The sequence below is a fragment of the Pagrus major genome, chromosome 15 (assembly GCF_040436345.1).
Source record: "Pagrus major chromosome 15, Pma_NU_1.0".
NCBI lineage: Eukaryota > Metazoa > Chordata > Actinopteri > Spariformes > Sparidae > Pagrus > Pagrus major.
In genome coordinates, this window is record NC_133229.1 from 2,115,286 (window position 1) to 2,135,251 (window position 19,966).

Consider the following 19,966-nt stretch of genomic DNA (forward strand, 5'->3'; position numbering starts at 1 on the left):
TTTAATCTAGTGTGTTATCTCTTCAAAAAAACACGAGTTGTAATTCGATGCTGAATATACAGCTCTGGAAAAAATTAAGAGACCACTGCAAAATTATCAGTTTTTCTGATGTTACTATTTAAAGGTATGTGTTTGAGTCAAATAAACAGTTTTGTTTTATTCTATCAACTACTGAAAACATTTCCATCACAGCTTTCATGCCTCTTGGCATGCTCTCCACCAGTCTTTCACATTGCTGTTGGGTGACTTTATGTCACTCCTGATGCAAAAATTCAAGCAGCTCAGCTTTATTTGATGGCTTGTGACCATCCATCTTCCTCTTGATCACGTTCCAGAGGTTTTCAATGGGTTTCAGGTCTGGAGATTGGGCTGGCCATGGCAGGGTCTTGATCTGGTGGTCCTTCATCCACACCTTGATTGACTTAGCTGTGTGGCATGGAGCATTGTCCTGCTGGAAAAAACAATCCTCAGAGTTGGGGAACATTGTCAGAGCAGTACGTGGCTTGATTCATGCGTCCTTCGCACACAATCTGCGGTTGCTGAGTGACGGTCATCCCGGTCAGTGGAGAGTCGTTTTGGCCCTCTGCCGGTCTGTAGCTTTGTTGTCCCCAATGTCTGAAGCTTGACCTTTTCCTTTTCTTACCGCCGTCTTAGAAATTTTAAGGATGGAAGCAACAGCAGCAGCTGACGCTCACTGTATCCCTCTGCCAGTCAAGCCAGAATTGAACCCTTCTTTTCCTCACTCAAAACTTTTCTTTTCAACTCTTTTGGCATGGTCATAGTTATTTTTTGATTCCAATTACTTTTGAGGTATTACTAGCACTGTTTTTGTCATCCAGCTGGTCCTATTGCAAGAGCATAGTGATGACCACAGCAGTGGTTTTTATACTTTACCTCATTAAATAAGATTTGGGTACTGGTGATCACCTAATCAGTACCTCATTAAGTAGAATGAGGTGTGCTTGGGTTGGAACTCAACAGACACTGGAATGGAATGGCTGTCATACATGTTGAGATGCTGATTTCAGATTTTTTTTTAAAAATTTTCCAGAGCTGTACATCTGTTTAATGTTTGGTGCTTTTGAAATCAAATACGTTTATCAATCTATTGTTGTTAAAACTATTTAAAGAAGCATACACTTAATGTTGAGTGGCATTGTGAGTAATGTAAGCGCCAGGTTTTGACAAGAGAGCAGAATATGTTGAATAGAAAAGATAATATATTTGTTCTGATGCATTAATTTTTTTATCCTCTTTTTCAGTCTGTCAGTTGTGTCTGAAAATGTAACAGAAGTTCAACGTTAAATCAGTGAAGTATTTAGGCCTGATATGCCTCTTATTATGCAGAGTTTCTTCTTTAGCCCTGAGATTTTTGGTGAATACGGACACAGGTTGGAATGTCAGCTAAAATTATTTTCCTAAATTAAAATCCTGCTGAACATGAAAAATGTGTCACATTAATAAATTATCAACATCTCTATGGCAAATATGTACTGAACACATAAAAACATTAAGATGAATGCAGTTAGTTTGAAGAGCTGCTCTCATCTGACTTTTCAAATGGGTTTAGATGGTCGGTTTTAAGGGCCAAAACTATAAATAAATACATAAATTACTGTATAATTGAATATGTGTGTGTGTGTGTGTGTATAGAATATAGTAAAATTGTTAAATAATTGATTAAATAAAGAATTATTTATTTGAATGCTTAACTGTGGACAGTTACACTTAAATAAAATCCAGTCTTAACAGTTAAGGAATTATAGACAATCTGTTTGTATGTGGTTCCACTATTTATCTGGAACAACCGGACTAGCAGTAAGGATAACCATCTGTGACAATACTGTGTGAACAATCCCAAATCGGAATAATGGGATGTTTGAATGTAACTTAACAGCCACGTGTGTCCGTTTGAAGCCTGCTATCCAAAACTGGTCACTATGCAGCTAAAGCAGCTGAGAGCACATAGAGACTTCTGTCAGTGTGTTTTTATTTAAGAAATGGTACAACACAGGTTATGTAACGCATTAGATTGCCCTTCATTTTATTAAATAACATTTCCTTCACCCACTCTCACTTGGCAGCTGATGTATTCACAATACAACATTTCACAAATATGTATCTGCAATGTTCCAAGGCACAAGCCCACACATAACATGTTACATGATTTAGAATACACTCACTCACAGTGAATCATCATCATTTAAAAGAGAAAGGAAAAAGCATTTCATTTATTTATGTAATTTATTCATGTGACTCAAGACCATGATCACATGGTATGGAGCACAAACTGAACATACATCAATAACATAATAACAGCACATACATAGCATGGCCAAAGTACAACAAATGTTACTTAAATAATGGAAGATCGTTCTTCAGAAAGGCATCTCGTTTATAAAAAACTTTCAGTTTATCTGATTGTAATACCACAATTAATTTAAAGGTGTCATTTGTAGAATATAGCCAGAATTTGAAGATGAAAAAATATATATGGGGGATAGCATATCACCAGAGCAATCAAGAGCTGCTGCTCTTTGCTAACTGTCCTTGGCTCTAGCAAGCTACCGCAAGCAAATTAGCTCATGGCTCAGTTAGCCAAGAAGTCGATGGCCATAGAGTTTATCTGGACCTGGACTTAAGATCATAGAGGGAGTCACCATGGGCTGCGTGGCTCAGCTTAGCTGGATTTGGCTGCCTGATGTGAGAGTGAACATCGGAGGCTTACTCATGCAGCTCCATCATGGCAATCTTACATCAACAATTATAATTCATAATAACACAGAATCACTGATTACAATCAATAGCCTTTATCCAGTGGGTAGTTCCCTAAGATACTTAAACTTCTCAAAGTATTGACAAGAAAGGTTCATTTCGAGTAGAACATTTTTCACAGACCCTCATTGTAAATTTACCCAAAATCATTACATCATTCAGCCAAGCAGTAGCAGAATGGAGGATGTCAAGTTGTTCTGCTTTTTTAAATCTCTTCTTGTGTACTGTTAAATTGTGATTTAAACTGACCGATTCAAACAGTATTGGTTGTGCTTATAGGGCTACAACTAATGATAAATGTCATTATATATATCAATATGTTGATTATTTTCTCTATTAATCAGAGTTTTTTGGTCTATAAAATGTCAGAAAATGGTGAAAAAAAATGTCAATCACTGATTCCTAAAGCCAAAGATTATCTCCTCAAATGTTTAGAGCTACTCAAGTTTTGGAGCCAATGCCAAAATTGATTTTAGGAAATTATATATTTATATAAATTATATATGTATATATATGTATATATGGGTTTGCTCAGTAGTTTTGTCATTATTAAGTTCCAAACATGTAAATGAACCTCGGAGCATGTGATGCTTGGCTACACTATGACGTAAGTGTGTGCCAGCTGCTCCTCCTCTCCTCTGCCTGCCTCTGCTCTTTCAGTGTCTTCTCCGTCCTGCTGCCCCGAGCTGCCTCCTCTACAGCTCTGACGGTCTGCCGTACTGACAGTCAGTGGTGAGGGCTTCTTCTGCTCTTTCATCACTGCAGGATCAGACTGAGAGGATCTGTTGCATCTCCTGGCAGCATGACTCCGCGCTGGACCTGTCTCTATCACTGGCCTCCTGAGGTTCTGCTCCTCTCCCTCTCTCTCTGTGCTTGCCTTTCTCTCTTTCTTCCTTCTCTCTTTATTTCTGCTCTCCTCACCTCTCTCCTTCTCTTCTTTTCTCTTTGTCTCCATTTTGGCTTCATGCACATGAAGCTGGCCCATCTTCTCTGCCAGCTCTCTCAGCTCCTGCTCCTCATCCATGGAGCTCATTGAGGGAGGCCCTGGGCTGGCCGGTCTCTTATTTTGTGGGTCTGTGAAATAAGAGTTTCACATTCACACCCCAGACTGTAATTCAGTACACCAAGTAACAAAACTGATTTCACAATACGGTAGGTTGTGTTGTCATTATGATAATATTAATCATAATAATTATGCATTTAGATTTTGGTCAGAACCAGACGGTTTTATGGAAGATGGCCGAAGTCATAGTCCACTTCATCAGCACACGGTTAGTGTTCAGCTGTGTTTGTGTGTGTGTGTTACCTGCTGTGGTCTGCTTTTGCTTCCTGGCAGGAGGTTCTGCTGTGGGCTGAGTCTCTCCTGGCTTCAGCCTCTTCTCTGCAGTGGATCCAGCTCTCAGTGTGATGTGCAGGGAAACGGCCTGAGGATGACTGGGCTCATCATCAATGTTACTGAAGTTGCTGCTGATGGCATCTCCTGGGACAGAGGTCTGACCACTACTTCTGCCATCCTCACCAAACACTTCAGCAGCTCTGCTGCCAAAATTTTTACTGCAGGTAGTTGTAGCAGCAGCTTTGGTGTCTTTAATAGAATCCTTTCTGTGGAGCTCAGCAGCTTTACTGTCATCACTGGAATTACTAGTGCTAGCAGTATGAACAGCTTTATTGCTGCCCCTGGTGCTGTTTGCTCTGTGAGGTTTGTCTGGTAGGAGAGGGCGGCCCCTGATGGCCAGGTCAGGGTAGGTCATCTGCATCTCCATGATGGAATGGTCTACACTGATGAGGTGGCAGGGTCGAGGCTTGAGCAGGGGGTTCACTGCAAGCCTGCTGTCTAAACACTGAGGTACCTAGAGAAATAAAAGAGATAAGTTTAGTACAGTCTGCAGCTGGTTTATTGTGTTATGTTGTGAACCTGATCCTCAGTCTATGGTGTCATCCATCCTCTCACAGTAGTCCACTACCAGGATGTCCTTCAAGATCAAAGAAGTGGTGAAACACCAGTGAGAGATGACGTCGGCCAACAGCACTGTCAACGGTGCATCAGGTAAGTGAACATTTGTTGTCCGCGCCTTCAACATAGCCTCAAAATCTTTTTGGACCAATGAAGTATTAAATGCACAATATGTAATTTCTTTTAAACAAAAGAGGGTAGGGCAGAGTGGGGGGCAGAGCCAGACCTTCTGGAGGCATAAACACCCAGAGTCACATCAGATTCTGTTCTGATCTGGAGACGTTTAGTGACAGGAGGAAAGCTCAGAAAGTACTTTCTAACTTTTGGGATTAAAAAGTGAAGTTCACTCCCTTTTATCAACCTGACTGCAGCAGTGATCCGCAAAGGTGACCTCCAGTGTCGGGTGTTTATTTTCTGTAAAGCTGCCTGCTGACTGGAGCTGGAGGGGAAATGTACTTTACTTCATGAACAAAACGTTACAGAGAGGAGAGGGGAAAAGAAGAGAGAGAACCAGAGTCTCTGGTGAGTGCTGAGTAAGGTGGAAGGTGGACCTGAATTCACAAACAAAGAAACACATACCTTGGTGTGTACCGTTGCTGGTTATCTTACGGCTGGAAGTGATCACACCATTACACAACCTACATTACTGATGAAAATCAATCTGACGTCATTTAGGCACAAATGTTCACAGAGAAGGTAGTGTTTTAGTTTTGTTTACGCTAGGTTTAGTCTCATTCAATGACTTCAATAGCTCCAAGAGTCTGGGATACTGCCTTTACTAGTTCACAGTGCTTTCACACAAGCCTGCTGCTAACACAATCAGGTTAAGAGAACCCAAAAACGTTATTGAACATTACGATGAGCTTCATGGAAACCAGAAAGCATTTAATCCATTATGATTGTGGCTTCTTTGTGATGTCAGTTGAGTAGGCTGTTCTCCAATGTGGCCCAGGCCAGGACATCGTGTGTACACACTGCTAAAAATATGTGGTCACGTGTCCCTAGCCACCTCCAAATGCGGTCTGACCGATCAGATCTCAGATGTGTCCTCAATGCGGCTCGAGGGTGTTCACACGTGTACTTAGAGCTGTTCACATGTGATCAGATCACTCAGGATGCATGTTGATAACCAAACCAACAACCAACCAACCAAAGTGAACCAAGTGCTGGTTCTGGGCTAGTATTAGTACTAGTTAAAAGTTGGTTCAACTTGTGAACCTTTTAAGAACTGCCTTGCTTTTCAGTTGGCATGAGAGCCACTGTATAGTCACATCATTCAGCCTCTGTAATTGCTAGTAACAGCTACAGCAGCTACATGGATCAGTCAGAAGGAGCTACACTAGCTCTGGTTTTTGAAAATGGCAGTCATGAATGGTTTTAGTTGGACCTTGGTCACAATAACCCCACCCTCAGCTCCTGACATATGCGGTTCTTTGTTCTACACCAGCAAAGTGTTGGTGCCTCTCTGGAACCAGTTTTCCTGGACAGGAGCCAGTTATTTGGCTGCGGAAATGCAAAAAAATGGTTCCAGAGAAGGCACTGGCTCCAAACCAGCACCTGAACTGCCTTGGTTGAAAGGGGTATGAGTCTATCCCGAAAGTTGCGGCAACATGAATCGCACCGTAATCTTGAGGAAACTTGTAGATCTCTCCAGGTTTGAACATTGTTGGAAACATTTGGGATAATGTAAGCACACAGCTTGTAAAGTATGCATATAACAGAGGTCTAGTCATTTTTAGATTAATTGTGATTAATAATCATCTCTATTATTAAAGTGACAAATAAAACCCTGTGATAGTCTGGTTTGAACTTTGATCACAGCTGTCAAGACTTAAAATCTTATAGCCTTATTTAGTCAAAGAAAAGGTATTTATTAAACAGTAATAGTTTATCAATGTTTATCCAGTTTTGTCTAGTATTTGTGCATACAAAATGTATAACGACAGTCTGACATACAAAATTACAAGTTGTGTTAGAGTGTGGGCATGCACATACATCTGTTTATGTGTGTGTTTACTTGACTGTGAGTGCATCTCAGGTGAGTAGGGACCATAAAAAAATCTTCCGATGGAACCCATCACGACCAGCTGATTCCACTATCATGTACAGCCATATACTGTACGTTAAAGTTCCCATGAAATAATAATTGATGTTTAAGTGTTTATATCACATGTGGCTTGCTCTGTAAGTCACCTATGCACTAGTATCAGGCCCAACGATGGCAAGAAATGTTAATGATCATCCTGCACTCAGGGGTGTATTCTTTGTCAAATAAATACTCTCGACTTATGACGCTGCTTTTGTGATTCCTAACTGCTGCTAAATCTAGCTGCCATTAGCACGTTAGCTGTCCTATTAGCTGACTCTGATTCTCAGGATACCATGAGCCAAACCAGGGAAGAAAACAAGCTTGGTACTGTAATTCTGGCCTGGTTCAGCCTTGTTTACTTGGACCTGCCAGTCAAGGGAGAGCTGGCAGACCGCTAGGCTATCTCTGTGACAAATGACACATGCAGTGACACCTGTATCAAAGCAGGAAGGTAACATCACTGATGTTGAAACATCTGTTGCGACCACAAAGTTGGGATTAATTTTTATTTGGTCCCACTGCTTTGCTGTCAGCTCCTTTTCTTCATTTCCTCCTCCTTCTCCACATAGTCAACCATCCCTCTGCACTCAGCCCTACCTCTTCTCTATCTGCCTCTTCCTTCTTCTCCTCCTCCTCCTCTTCCTTGTCCACAATTTTTGTCTTCTTTTCTGTGGGTTCTTCTAGTTTTGAAGCCTGCACTCTCCTCTGGAGAAGCTCCAGCCACTTCTGCAATGTAAGATTAAAACTGTCACAGGGAAGTCATGAAATGGGACCACTTACTGTGGCCTTTGACCATATCCTATGGCTGTGGTATAATCAGCTGCTGTCAATTGGACTGTAACATGGCAAAACATGGTTGGATGACTTCTGATCTTACCTGTGGTCCCGGCTGGTCCTTGTCAAGGAGCTCCTGGAGTCGGTAACACTCCACCCTAGCCAGCAGCAGCTCAAAACCCACCAGCATGGCTCTGTCTGGGTTAGCATCCTCGCTGAGTCTGTACTCGCTGAAATACATCAAACAGTGGAGTCAGCAACTGAGAAAAACAATACAAAAAGTGAGGAGAGAAAAATATAAATTGCTCCTCTCACACATCAAATTTCATTCAAAACATTAACAAGAATAAGAACAAGTTATTGTTTCCACACAATCCAAAATCAGATGGAGATTTTTTTCCCTACATTTAAGGGACACTGGGCACCAAAATCAAAAATACATATTTTTCCTCTTAGGCTGGAGATATGCTTGCTTCTGAACCACAATTTGGTGTAGACAACAGGCTGCGTTGTGATCGTAGTTGTTCACACACTAGCCTATATACTGAACGCGTGTTACTGGAGGATACAACTAGATGGCACACATAAGCTTATTATCCCTTTGTTGTCCTTGCTGCATTTGCGTAGCATTCATTTCTGACGACGTGCACAAATGGACGCGGGCCAGACTGCCCTCATGCCTAAAAAAGCAAGTACACTCCTCCAAATTAGTTAGGGATATTGGGATATGGGTGCATATATTTTGCCAAACAGTATATTTGTTGCTTCAATGGTTTTACTCATGGAGAGTCATGTGTATCTGAGTTATGAAAAATGGTTTTGTTTGTTTGTAAAACTGCTTCAGCTCAGCTGTGGGGTCAAACTCGACACTCACACAAATATGGTGGAAGCTGTTGTGGCCACTTAAAATATTCATAGTCAACTGATGTAAGCTGACAGAGCAGGAGCACCACCTGGCTTTGGCCTGTATCCAGTCAGGGAGTAGGCAAATTGATGTTGCAAATGAACTCCAAGTGTCTCAGAGTGTCATTAGCAGACTGGTCTCTAAAAGGTCTGGTAGTGGTGCCCCATGAGTCACAGACAGGGCAGATCACCAGTATCTGATGCCCTCCGCCTTACGCCACTGGGATGCCACTGCAACACAAGCAGTTGTTGTCAGTGGTGTCCACTGTTGAGAGCAGGATCACCCTGCATCAGAATGATGGGTGGCAACGCGTTTGGAGGTGTTGAGCACTATGCAGCAGTCAACATGGTCCCAAATCCTTGAGCTGGAGGAGGTGGTGCGACAGTGTTCTGGGAACTCCATGGACAGAAAAACTGATCTGGTGTTTGTCAATGGAACAGTCACAGGTCAGTCATACCTGCTGGACATCATCGAGCCCATCATCATCCCCCAGTGGCGCCAGTACGCCCTGAACTTCGTGTTCATGGACGACACCGCACCCCCACATCGTGCTCGTGTGGTCATCCCGCATCTCCAGCAGGTTGGTGTCCCTCACACGGAATGACTGGCAAAGTCACCCGACCTGAACCCCATAGAGCATCTCTGGGACCAGTTGAAGCATCATGTCTATGCCCCTGACCCACCACCACGTGATCTCCAGGAAGTCTGAGTGGCTGTCGTTGCAGAATGAAGTGCCATGGAGCAAAATAATATCTGACGTCTAGTGAGGATTATGAACCAAAGTTGTAAGGCTGTCATCGATGCATGTGGTTTTTGACTTTGTGCTGATTATTAGTTGTGAGGTCTGTGTCCACAGTTGGATAGTGGATATGCAATAACAGTTAAATGAAATGTGTCTCATTGTTTTTGGAGACCAAAAATATTCACAAAACAGAAAATAAAAATTCAGATATGTCAGAAAAATATCCTAATATCCCTCACTAATTTTGAGTAGTGTATATCATTGACCTTACCGGTAGTGTTGTGTATCTATCTAGCTCGTATTGGTGTGAGTTGCAGTTTGGAAGTTTTTCATTATTTTCTAAATTTTTATTATTAGAGCAAAGGCAAAAAAATAATAATTTTGAATTGGGATTGAACTGTACATGAAGACACTTGTAAATGAGACTTAATATCCCCAGGTATAGACACGTTTTCCCTATTTGGACGTTTATTTTAACACTGTTTTCAAATTGCTGTGTTTAGTGCATGTTTCTCCTGGCATGCAAACACCCTAACAGCAGCTAACAGGCCTTGTGACTTTATATCTAGTGCATCTGTAGTCACCCCTCTGGTTCATCTTGTTCCCTACCTTTGTTGAGTGTCAGTATCGGGAAGGTAGCCAATAGAGGCCAGCACGGATTGAATGGAAGAGCTGCTGAAAACTGGCAGGAGACAGTAAACAAATGGACCTGTAAAAGTCTGAAAAAGACACAGAGAAACAGAAATACATTTCAGTTTAAAACTTTATTAAGAATGTCTCAACTGTGACAATATGTAGGAAGTGGGCCAAACTTGTCAGTGCTCTGTCTGGACACACTGGCTGACAAACATATATTTGGCCTTTCTGTACTGCATTTTCTTCTTCCTTCTTAGCTGACATATAAAATAGGTATTTGCCATAAACTTTGTCAGCCGTTAATATCAGCCTGCCATTTCATCAGTCAGGCTTTAATTGTACAAGTGAAACATTTGCCCTGATGGTGGCGCTAGAGAAAACTCTACTTTCATGGAACCTGAAGCCTAATTGTTGAGAAATCTTACTTGCGCACACAACATTCTATTCACAGGCTAAAGTTAGTTACCTGGAAAGGTGGAGTGGCTAAAGAAAAGAAAAGAAAAGAAGAGAAAAGAAAGAAAGAAAGAAAGAAAGAAAGAAAGAAAAAGAAAGAAAGAAGGAGCCACCTTAAGTGTCTTGATTTCCTTCTTCCATGGTTGAAGGAACAGATTGACGCAGAGGGTCTCCAGCAGTTCGACGGCTTTGATAAAATCAGACACAAGTCTCCCGTAGTCTGTGCTCGGGGGTTCACCAGCCTCAATTAAAGACCTGTAGAATGGGAAAAGTGTGAAAGTTCCACTGGGCTCTGGTTCCCTCTGCAGGTACCGAGCCGCCGCGTCCAGCAGGCAGGCATCGCGGCACGGCCGAACATCTGTACATTGAAGATACCACTTTACGTAATCGTCATAAACCTCCTGACGGGTCACCTCCACCTGCTCTCCTGCTCTAATATCGTCCTTCATGACTGTCACACCGACCAACACACAGCTAATTTCTGTCGAACTACAATGAGGAAGTATACCTGTCAGACCACTTGAAGGAGGAAGTAAAAGTGAAAGAAGCTTCACCATCACTCTTTTCAACAGATTGCAGAAACAGCTGTGCCTTCATAAAATTTCAAAGTTAACCATTTAATTGGTACATTCCGAACGAAACTGTGCAACTGCTCAATTAGTCAACCAAAGTTACATTTTGTTGAAAAATTACAATGAAGAAAACCAAGGCTACACTGTTGTAGTGTTATTGTAAAGTGTATGTCATTTCAGATTGTTGTATACATTTATATATTTTAGAAAGTTGTAGGATGGCGGTGATGCTGTTATACAAGGTAAAACAATATATTTCCATATTAGTAATTATGCTGGGATATTTTCAAACAGCATCTCTAAAATGTACCACATAAGACTGTTCGTGTTTTATTTTGAAAGCCATCAACCGGATGTATTCATTATTGCTTCCGGGGTCGGTCTTGTGTCTGTAGTCACGTTGCCAGAATCCAAGCACAGTAAATAGTCAGTTTAACGGAAGAGTTGATGACATTGTGCTATGTGGTGTTTCTGTTGAAGTAAGTAACTACGTGTCACGCTCAAGTTGTCGTTCACTCAACAGTTTGAATGTGTGTGTGTTGACTCATTTGTGTTTCCACATTACAGACAGAAGTCAATGGGACACACACTATAGCTCGTCAACATCCCAAAGGAAATGTTACTATAAAGTCCGGAGTTCAAACCTTACATTCTGTTTACATCGCTAACTATTATCAGTGTAGTAGCTAGCTTAGATAGTGTGGCCTACCTTAAATGTGTATGTGTGACACTACTTTGACAGTGTGTAGAAATCTCTTGCAATGTCTCCATACTGACTGCATGACAGACACCATCATGGCATCTAATGTCACCAAGAGCCAAAGCTCAGCCTGTCTCATGGTGCCATTACATTCTTCTAGCTGTGGTTGCATTTCTGATGTTAGTCTTGTTGTGAATGTCCTGCTGCAGGCTCAGAGAAGCACAGACATGAAGAACAGAAGTGGTGGCTGGGTGGACAGTCGGCTCAGACAGAGAGTGGAGCAGGTACAAGTCTGTCTTCTTATTGACCAGGGGCTGTATGTTATGAGCCTGGGTGGGAATCACAGTAACTCATGATACAATTTACCACGTTGCCCATGGTAACGAGAGTATTACAATACAGTGATTCTGCAATAACCAGTACATTGCATGCCAGTCATCTACCGATACATCATGATATCTGTCTAACTGAAGCTGAACCCCTAAAAAGTCAAAGTGCAGTAATAATGTATTTATTCACCACGTTGTTGTGTCAGTTTCACAATTGAGATAAAGAATTTATAAAATTGTGCCTCTATATCTCACACAATTCAATGTAAAATAACCGAAAACTGCCACAGGCCGAACTGCCAGAAGGCAGAACAGTAAAATGTTTAAAGGAAAGAAACAAGTATGGCTCACTAAAATCTTGTTAATCTGTGCAAATTAAGTTTACAGAAGTTTAAACCACAAGGAGTCATGAAGTAGCAACTCAGGTCAGTCAACTTCTAGAATTTAGAAAACCCACCTGTTTTAATACATATGTAATATGTGTAAAATCTTTATATTTGGTGCCAGTGTATCAATAATCATATAGCAAGAGGAACTAATATGTTAAGTTGCTGTATCGATATTTTGTCCCACCCCTAGTTATGAGTTCACTGGTAGAAGTTTAACAAATATGCCTAAAAGGAAACAAACACACATACCCCTAATACATTCTAGAGTACACCCTCCACAGAATAAAGAACAATTCAATCTCTAATAAAGATATAAGAAATATAACACATTTTAGCACCAAGAATGAACTTGTATAGCACCTAAACTGTGTGGCCAAAAGTTTGTGGACACCTGACCATCAAACCTATATGAGGTGTAAGATTAAAATTAAAGCTCAAAATTATAATTATTAATATGGTGCTACTAATCGAGCAATTATTAATCCACTGAGGTAACTGCTGAGTCCACTTAATAATACCAATAAACCAGTCTTGTTTTACAGTCAAGGATAGGCCTATTAAAACACATATACATTTAGGTGAATAATCAATTGTAATTCATAGAAAATATAGTCAAACATGTATTCACTAATCTACAGACGAAAACATGACAACAACATAACACAAACTAAACTACAAACAAAGCTGGAACATACTGGGAAATCTAAGTTTGAACTTAGTATTTCTCTATCATAGCCTGCACTTATTGAACCTGTAAGCCAACAACCTTGTTCAACAATTGGAAAGCTTGGAATACCTGTAGGGGAAGGAGGAGACGTGTCTGATGAGGATGAAGAGGGAGGAGGTGTTGCGTCGATCCTCCAGTCGGCTTTTATTGGCTTGGGGTCCTGCCTCTCTCTCTCTATGTCTCTCTCTCTCGCTCTCTGTCGCTCGATAATGTTACAGAGCTTTATAGACATCAGGTTTTTAACAAGCCATTATAAATTAAAAATGTTTGTCTGTGAAGATTTCATGGTTATGTGCTGATTTTAGTAATGGGTATGGCTAAAACTACTGAATCTAATAATTAGCAGGAGAGTCCACTGACTTTTGGCCATATAGTGTGTATCAAACAGTAACTGAACAAGAGACAAAGATGAATGACAGTAGGGTCACTGTCCTGCCATCAGAGGAGATCATGATGAGACAAAAGTGGTGATGTCACATAAATGTAACAGCCCAAGTCTGCTCGTGTTCTTCCATGAATTTCATGCTGTTTCCATGTTGTTTTTCTTGCTAACTAGATATGTGATTAGAGAGTGGGTCTGAATTTCTTATATTGGAGTCAGTCATGTTGACTTTGTTTCATGTTGACTTCTGTTTTCAGTATCTGGCAGCCAGCAACAGGGAATATGTGGACCTGTCAGCCATGGCCCTGGATCTTCAAAAACTTCACAGGCAAGTTAATCAAAATAATGAATTTTTTCAGGAGGGGTTGTAGCCAATTCAGTGGTCTGTCCACTGACCATGGTCACTGTATATGGACCACTAATCCCTACCGCTAAGGGCGCTAAAGCTAGTGATCCAGTCCAGAAGGTGAGTGATCGCTGGTGTGGTCCGTACCACTTAGTGAGTTGGTGGTGCCATTATCCGTGTTAATCAGTGGTCCGTGGCGTGGTCCTTGTGGTCCCTGGTATGGTCCTTGTGGTCCGGACCGGTTGCTCAGTGGTCTGTGGCATGGTAAGGAACAGTTAGTGAGTGGTCCATGGAGTGGTCTTTGTGGTCCTAATCCACATTCTCCCATATCTGACTATGTTGTCAACGCTGTTGCCGAACAAATGTTGGAGATCATAATCTTTACCAATTAAATACATACTTTCATCGAAATGTCAGAGATTACAATTATTTGTATATTAAATATTATCGATTATGCCAACTGTCACATGCAACCTAGAGAAGTTTGGCTGAGTTGTTGATGTCAGAAGAGTTTGACATTATGAATGTGTATTGTGCTAAGGAGCTAAGATTAATATTTTGTCCACTCACAAAAAACAAGATGACATCATCAAGTATGCGACTTACTAAGCCATACACTGATTTGCGATCCTTTCAAGATATTAGAGCTGCTGTAAATCTGCAGAACTCCACCTTACCCCACCACTTTATGAATTATTTGCTGTGCAAGGAAAAAACAGAGGTATCGAGTCAATGTTATATCAGTTCTTTTTTTTGTGGTCTGATATAAAAATCTACCACTTGACAGGATGTGAAGGTATGACTGCCCTGATTTAAACCCAGATTTTGACTGGAGCTGTGTCAGTTTTGTTGAGGCTTCTCGCAACCCCAATCATCTGCAGCTGCAGCACAAACTACAAGCACAAAATTATTGTACTTTTTTAAAACTACATGTACTGTGAGCACCTTCATGAAGGGGGAAGTTTTTAGCACGCTTTTTGGATTAGGCAGGCCAGTGATTGTATGTTGATACATATGTCTGTTCATTAAAGTCATGAATTGTTTGCTTTATATCATATCCATAGAATGGAGTATGGAAGAAGAAACAAGACAGCATTCAGGATTCAAGTAGAGAAAGGTAAGAAAAGGCAAAAGCACTGTAGTTTGATGCCTTATTACACTTACACTTAGCCTGATTCAGCATGCATCTTGAGTGATCCGATCACAGGTGGACAACTCTAAGTACAGGTGGGAATGTCCCCAAGACAAATTGGGGATGCATTGAGGTTAGAGCACCTATATGTCTTCTGTAGGTGGCCACTTGTGACTAAATTCTTTTAAGAGTGTGTGCGCACATGTGTTTTGGGCCACATTGAAGGACCACCTACTCAACTTTCATCCTCTGTGAAACAAGAAGAAGAAGAAGAAGAAGCCACAAGAACAGGCAGAACTGATTACATACTGTCTGATTTCCATGTGGTTAACTGTGACATAAATTAATGTTTGGGCTCTCTTTACCTGCCAATGTTAGCAGCAGATGTTTGTGAAAACATTTTCTGTTTCAACTGATCCAACCACTGAACTGGTGAACACAATATCCCCAGACTCCCTTAAAAAATCTCACAGTTGTTAGAATTGTTGAGTGAGGAGACGCTTAATAGACTTTGTAAAATGGCTACGGTAAAATCGAAATCATTTGTGCCTTCTTGTAAATTTGGCATTAAATGCTAAACATGAAAGTGTTTCTTTCTTTGTAGAAAGTGTCCGTTAGTCGCAGCATTGCTGTTAAGTATCTTACCCCTGTTTGAACATGCTGATTTCATCATTTACACCAAGTTTATAAAAGAAGACAACATTTTATTGACAGCAAACATGTCAAATTTTACACATACAGTAATCAGTTATTAATATAGGCTACTAAGTCCCCAGACTTAAAAATGACTAAATTTTGTGAGTTGTTGAGTTAGGAGAAACGTTATAATATTTGTGAAACATTGTCTATGACAAATTTGTAACTATTCGGGCCTTCTTGTAAATCCAGCAAGTATTATACATGAAGACATTTCTTTCTTTGTTTTAAATATATTGTGGCAAAACACTAGTGGTCACTCGAGATGCATGTCAAGATGCATGTTAATGCCAGGTGTGAACTGACGGACCTTAAGCTGTCCACTTGTGATTGGATCACTCAGGATGGATGTTAATACCAGGTCTGAACAGGACCTGTGACAGTAGATTGGTGTAGATGACAGTAGATGTGTTACATCTATGATTATTTAAAACTTTAAATTCACACTGGAGTCGCGTTCTATTGTGGGACAGACAGGACGAGGATGAAGACCATTGTTTTGGTTTAGTTTTAGTCGGGATGATGGAATTATTGTCATGCAATCATAGGAGAAAAGACCCATCCATTTAAAGTAATACTCGTAATTCTGATAAACCAAAAATAATCACACACATGACCTCTCCAGCCTCACAAACCAACCAGTCCATTCCAGCTTTCATGATCAAATGCTTGTTTTGGAGTATGTACTGTGAGAAGCACTGATTTTTCTTTCTCCATCTACCTCTCCTCTAGTGTATGAAGCCATCACAAAGGAGTCTGACCTTAATGATCTGGAGAGCAAACACTTGGCCAAGAGGGCCAAGCACAACCACACTGACACTGGGTAAATGACCCTCTGCTTACTGCCTAGTTTGAACCAGTAGGATTATGCCATTTTCTATGACCCTCTCTCTACTGTATCCTCTATTTAAATATACAACTAATGCCATTCAAATGTGTGTGTTTACAGGGAAGGCAGCAGTAGTTCAGAGGAATCCTCTGAGAGTGATGACCATATTCTGGAGAACACTGTAAGAAATAATATGAAGGTTACATCTGAGGGCAAACTATGGTAGAAGCAAGTTGGTCATAGAGTTTTGAAGCTTATATTATTACATTATATAACCCACACCAATTGCTAATCAAACATATCCATATATTCAGCACTCAGAGAGGACTTGGCTCCACCTAGACTGCACAGCCCTTTTAATTTAGGTATTGAAATGATTAATAATGTTTAACATTTTTAGTCTTGATCTGGTTCTACATCATGTCAAAATACACACAATGCCAAACTATCAAGCTGATAGGAAAGACGACTCTGTGTAAATATTAAAACTTGAAGGATGAATGTTGAAAAACTTTCAGTGTGTCAAAATTGGCTCGATGGCGCCCCCTAACAGTTTTCAGGGGTCATACTTTTACGTCCTCGGCCGTTAATACAATCCACTTCAAACTTGGTCAGCCTACAGACAAAACCTTAAAGATCTTAAAGAGTTATTATAATCAGCATAGCCATGGCAAAGCATCAATTTGTATATTTTTCCATATTTTTCTGGTTACTTAAATTAAAGCCACAAACCTTTTTATGCCCCTGCTCCAGTGATAGCTTTGGCTGGAGGCATTATGTGTTTGGGTTGTCTGTCCAAGTGAAAGCGATATCTCTCAGTGCCTTGAGAGAATTTCTTCAAATTTGTCACAAATGTCCACTTGGACTCAAGGATGAACTGATTACATTTGAGTGGTAGTAAGTTCTATGATACATATGACAAATGATTTTTATTTTATTTTTTTATATAATTTTAAACAAATGTTTAATAGGATAAAATGATTAAGTGAAGACATTTTAATTCCTAAAGGTCAAGCTTCAGTCTGACATCACAATATTCTGCAAAAAATGTTCTGGCCATTATTCAACGTTACATCTCAGGAATAGCAACTTTGCGTGAAGGGGGTTCTTCTAGTTGACTGTGAGATTTAACCATACCTTGATGCTGCATTGTGTCATCCACAGCCCACCAACCACATGAACAGCTCTCTGACATCTCTGTACCGGAAAGGACATCCAGACTCCAGTGATCAGCTCACTGCCAGCAGTACTGCTAGCATAGCTAACCCCACTCCCAGCACAGGCACGCTGGTCTCCGCAGGAGGATGGTTCATTGACAAAGGCAGGGGCCCTGAGAAAAGCAACGTCCTCATTGACCTGTGTGACGAAGAGCCAACTAATGCAGATACAAATGTATGTATGTATGTATGCATGTATTTATGTATGAATGGAGGGGATGTCTGTACTCAAGATGCAGGACAGTTAAAGGTGCAGTCAGTTATCCTAATACAACACACTTCAAAATGTCATGTCAAAATGAAGCGTATATGTCCTCGCAGTAAGTTATCTAGGTGTGTTGGATGTTTGTACACATCCCTGGCTCTGTCAGGCACTGCCACACAACAATATTCCAGCCAATCAGCAGCAGTAGTTTTCAATGATTTTGATTTTAATAACCGAAGAATCATTGGAATTCTTTTAGAAAATGTATCTGGCCCTGAAATGAAGGGACAGGACTCCATCTGTGAAGGAGGAGTTTCTTCATTGCCTACAAAAACATGCCACTTAATACAACAACAAACTAAGTGAGGAGTGAATGAAAGTTAGTGTGGCCACCTGATAATGTGACCCTTCGACTGTTGGTATTTCATGTGGACATTTACTTTGTCGTTCAGCTGATGATGCTCAACTCGTACACTGATTGCCATGTATGTTTGTCTCCAACAGACAGATGTGTCCATGCTGGAGCCTGAGAAAACTCACAAGAAGTCAAAAAAAAGAATGAAGAGCTCCACTGACACTACTGAGTCCCGCACTCTGAACAAGAAAGGTACTATTCCGTCTAGATAGTGCAATTTAACTATAAAATACTTTATATTTCTAATGTATTATTGAACCCCACACAACAATGCAATCCATATTGAACTTTCATTATTTATGAATACATGTATTTTTGTTGACAGATAACTCTAACAAGCCGATCCCACAGTCAACTGTGATCTCTGTAATAGTCTGGTCTTTGTTCCATTGTAAGTTATTTTTTCTGTATGAATTACTTCTTAGCAAAATCCAAGTCCCCAGAGCTGCAATATCCCTCTTTGAAGTTTGAAGATGTGGGAGGTAATGAGGAAACATTAACGGTTAGTATCTTTAAACATCCTACTTCCAACTGTTGGTTGCTGCTAGGAAATTTGCTGGCAAAAAAAAGTCAGACATTGTTTAATCCCACATAACTGGACTGTTGAGTGTATGCTACATTCTGCATGTGTTTTGTAGTTTTCACCAGCTGTTTTCACTATTTGACATTGTTGCAGGAGGTGTGTAAGCTGCTGATCCACATGCGTCACCCAGAAGTGTACCAGCAGCTGGGAATGGCTCCTCCAAGGGGCTTTCTCCTCCATGGACCTCCTGGCTGTGGAAAGACCCTGCTGGCCCAGGCTGTGGCTGGGGTGAGTACTGGACTGCACCAGCTCATGGAGAAAATAGCTTACCATTGAAAGTTAACTGTTGTGTTTCAGCAAAGGGTACAAAGGAGGACAGAGGGTTAAAACATAATATAAATATAGATATATTAACTCCCATTCCCTGAAACCTAAAAATACAAACAAACAAAAGAAACAAACATTTCTGTACCAGGTCTGTGGTACAGTTGCACAAAGTTAATTATATGTGTAACGCGCATAACGCGCATAGTGGTGCACGTAGGGACCAACGACTTGGCCCGGGGCGCCTCCGAGCTCACCAAAAGGGATTTTACCTCCCTCCTGGACTTCTTGGGCACGTGTGGAAAGTCCGTATTCATCTCCGGTCCCATTCCCACATTTGGTCGCGGGGACGCGCGCTTCTCCAGACTGCTCCAGCTGGACTCCTGGCTCAAGCATGCCTGCTACGCTCGAGGTTTCAACTTCGCGGACAATTTTAATCTGTTTTGGAACCGCCCCTCCTTCTTCAAGCCCGACGGCATTCACCCAAACACCACAGGTAGTCGCATGCTTGCAGCCAACATACAACACACTGTACATTTCGCTCCACGAGAGTGACTATTTACACCACACACACCCTTCACCGACACTCTTCCTCATCCCTCGCCAGCAGAAGCACAGACCACTGTCCAGCTCACTAGCGCCCCCGTACGACCCAACCAGTCATTATCCCTCCCACTTGAAACATTCCCCATACAATCCATTATAACACAGAGACCACCCCGCCCATGCGGTACATCCAGGACTACGAACAACAACAACTTGCTCCCCATACACTGCACTCCTGCCACCCCCTCCTCGACTCAGATCCAAAAACACCTCAAACTGGTCCTACTCAACACCCGCTCACTGACCA

The 19,966-nt window shown here is 41.2% G+C and overlaps 2 protein-coding genes across 2 annotated transcripts in view; one reads left to right on the plus strand and one right to left on the minus strand.

Moving 5' to 3' along the window:
- Positions 1-2,015: 2,015 nt before the first annotated feature.
- Positions 2,016-10,776, minus strand: LOC141009448 (uncharacterized). Its single transcript, XM_073482080.1, has 6 exons — positions 10,441-10,776; positions 9,848-9,957; positions 7,696-7,822; positions 7,416-7,544; positions 4,082-4,625; positions 2,016-3,849 (listed from the first exon to the last, which is right to left on the minus strand). The coding sequence occupies exons 1-6, from the start codon at positions 10,774-10,776 to the stop codon at positions 3,371-3,373; spliced, it is 1,725 nt and encodes a 574-aa protein (XP_073338181.1). The 3' UTR covers positions 2,016-3,370.
- Positions 10,777-11,275: 499 nt separating this feature from the next.
- Positions 11,276-19,966, plus strand: part of nvl (nuclear VCP like) — a 28,004-nt gene continuing 19,313 nt past the window's right edge. The window contains exons 1-10 of the mRNA XM_073482505.1: positions 11,276-11,378; positions 11,809-11,883; positions 13,684-13,754; positions 14,837-14,889; positions 16,333-16,423; positions 16,550-16,610; positions 17,594-17,821; positions 18,356-18,458; positions 18,692-18,768; positions 18,943-19,077. Of these exons, the coding sequence (XP_073338606.1) occupies positions 11,827-11,883; positions 13,684-13,754; positions 14,837-14,889; positions 16,333-16,423; positions 16,550-16,610; positions 17,594-17,821; positions 18,356-18,458; positions 18,692-18,768; positions 18,943-19,077 (876 nt within the window). The 5' untranslated portion in view covers positions 11,276-11,378; positions 11,809-11,826. The remainder of the gene's footprint in view (positions 11,379-11,808; positions 11,884-13,683; positions 13,755-14,836; positions 14,890-16,332; positions 16,424-16,549; positions 16,611-17,593; positions 17,822-18,355; positions 18,459-18,691; positions 18,769-18,942; positions 19,078-19,966) is intronic.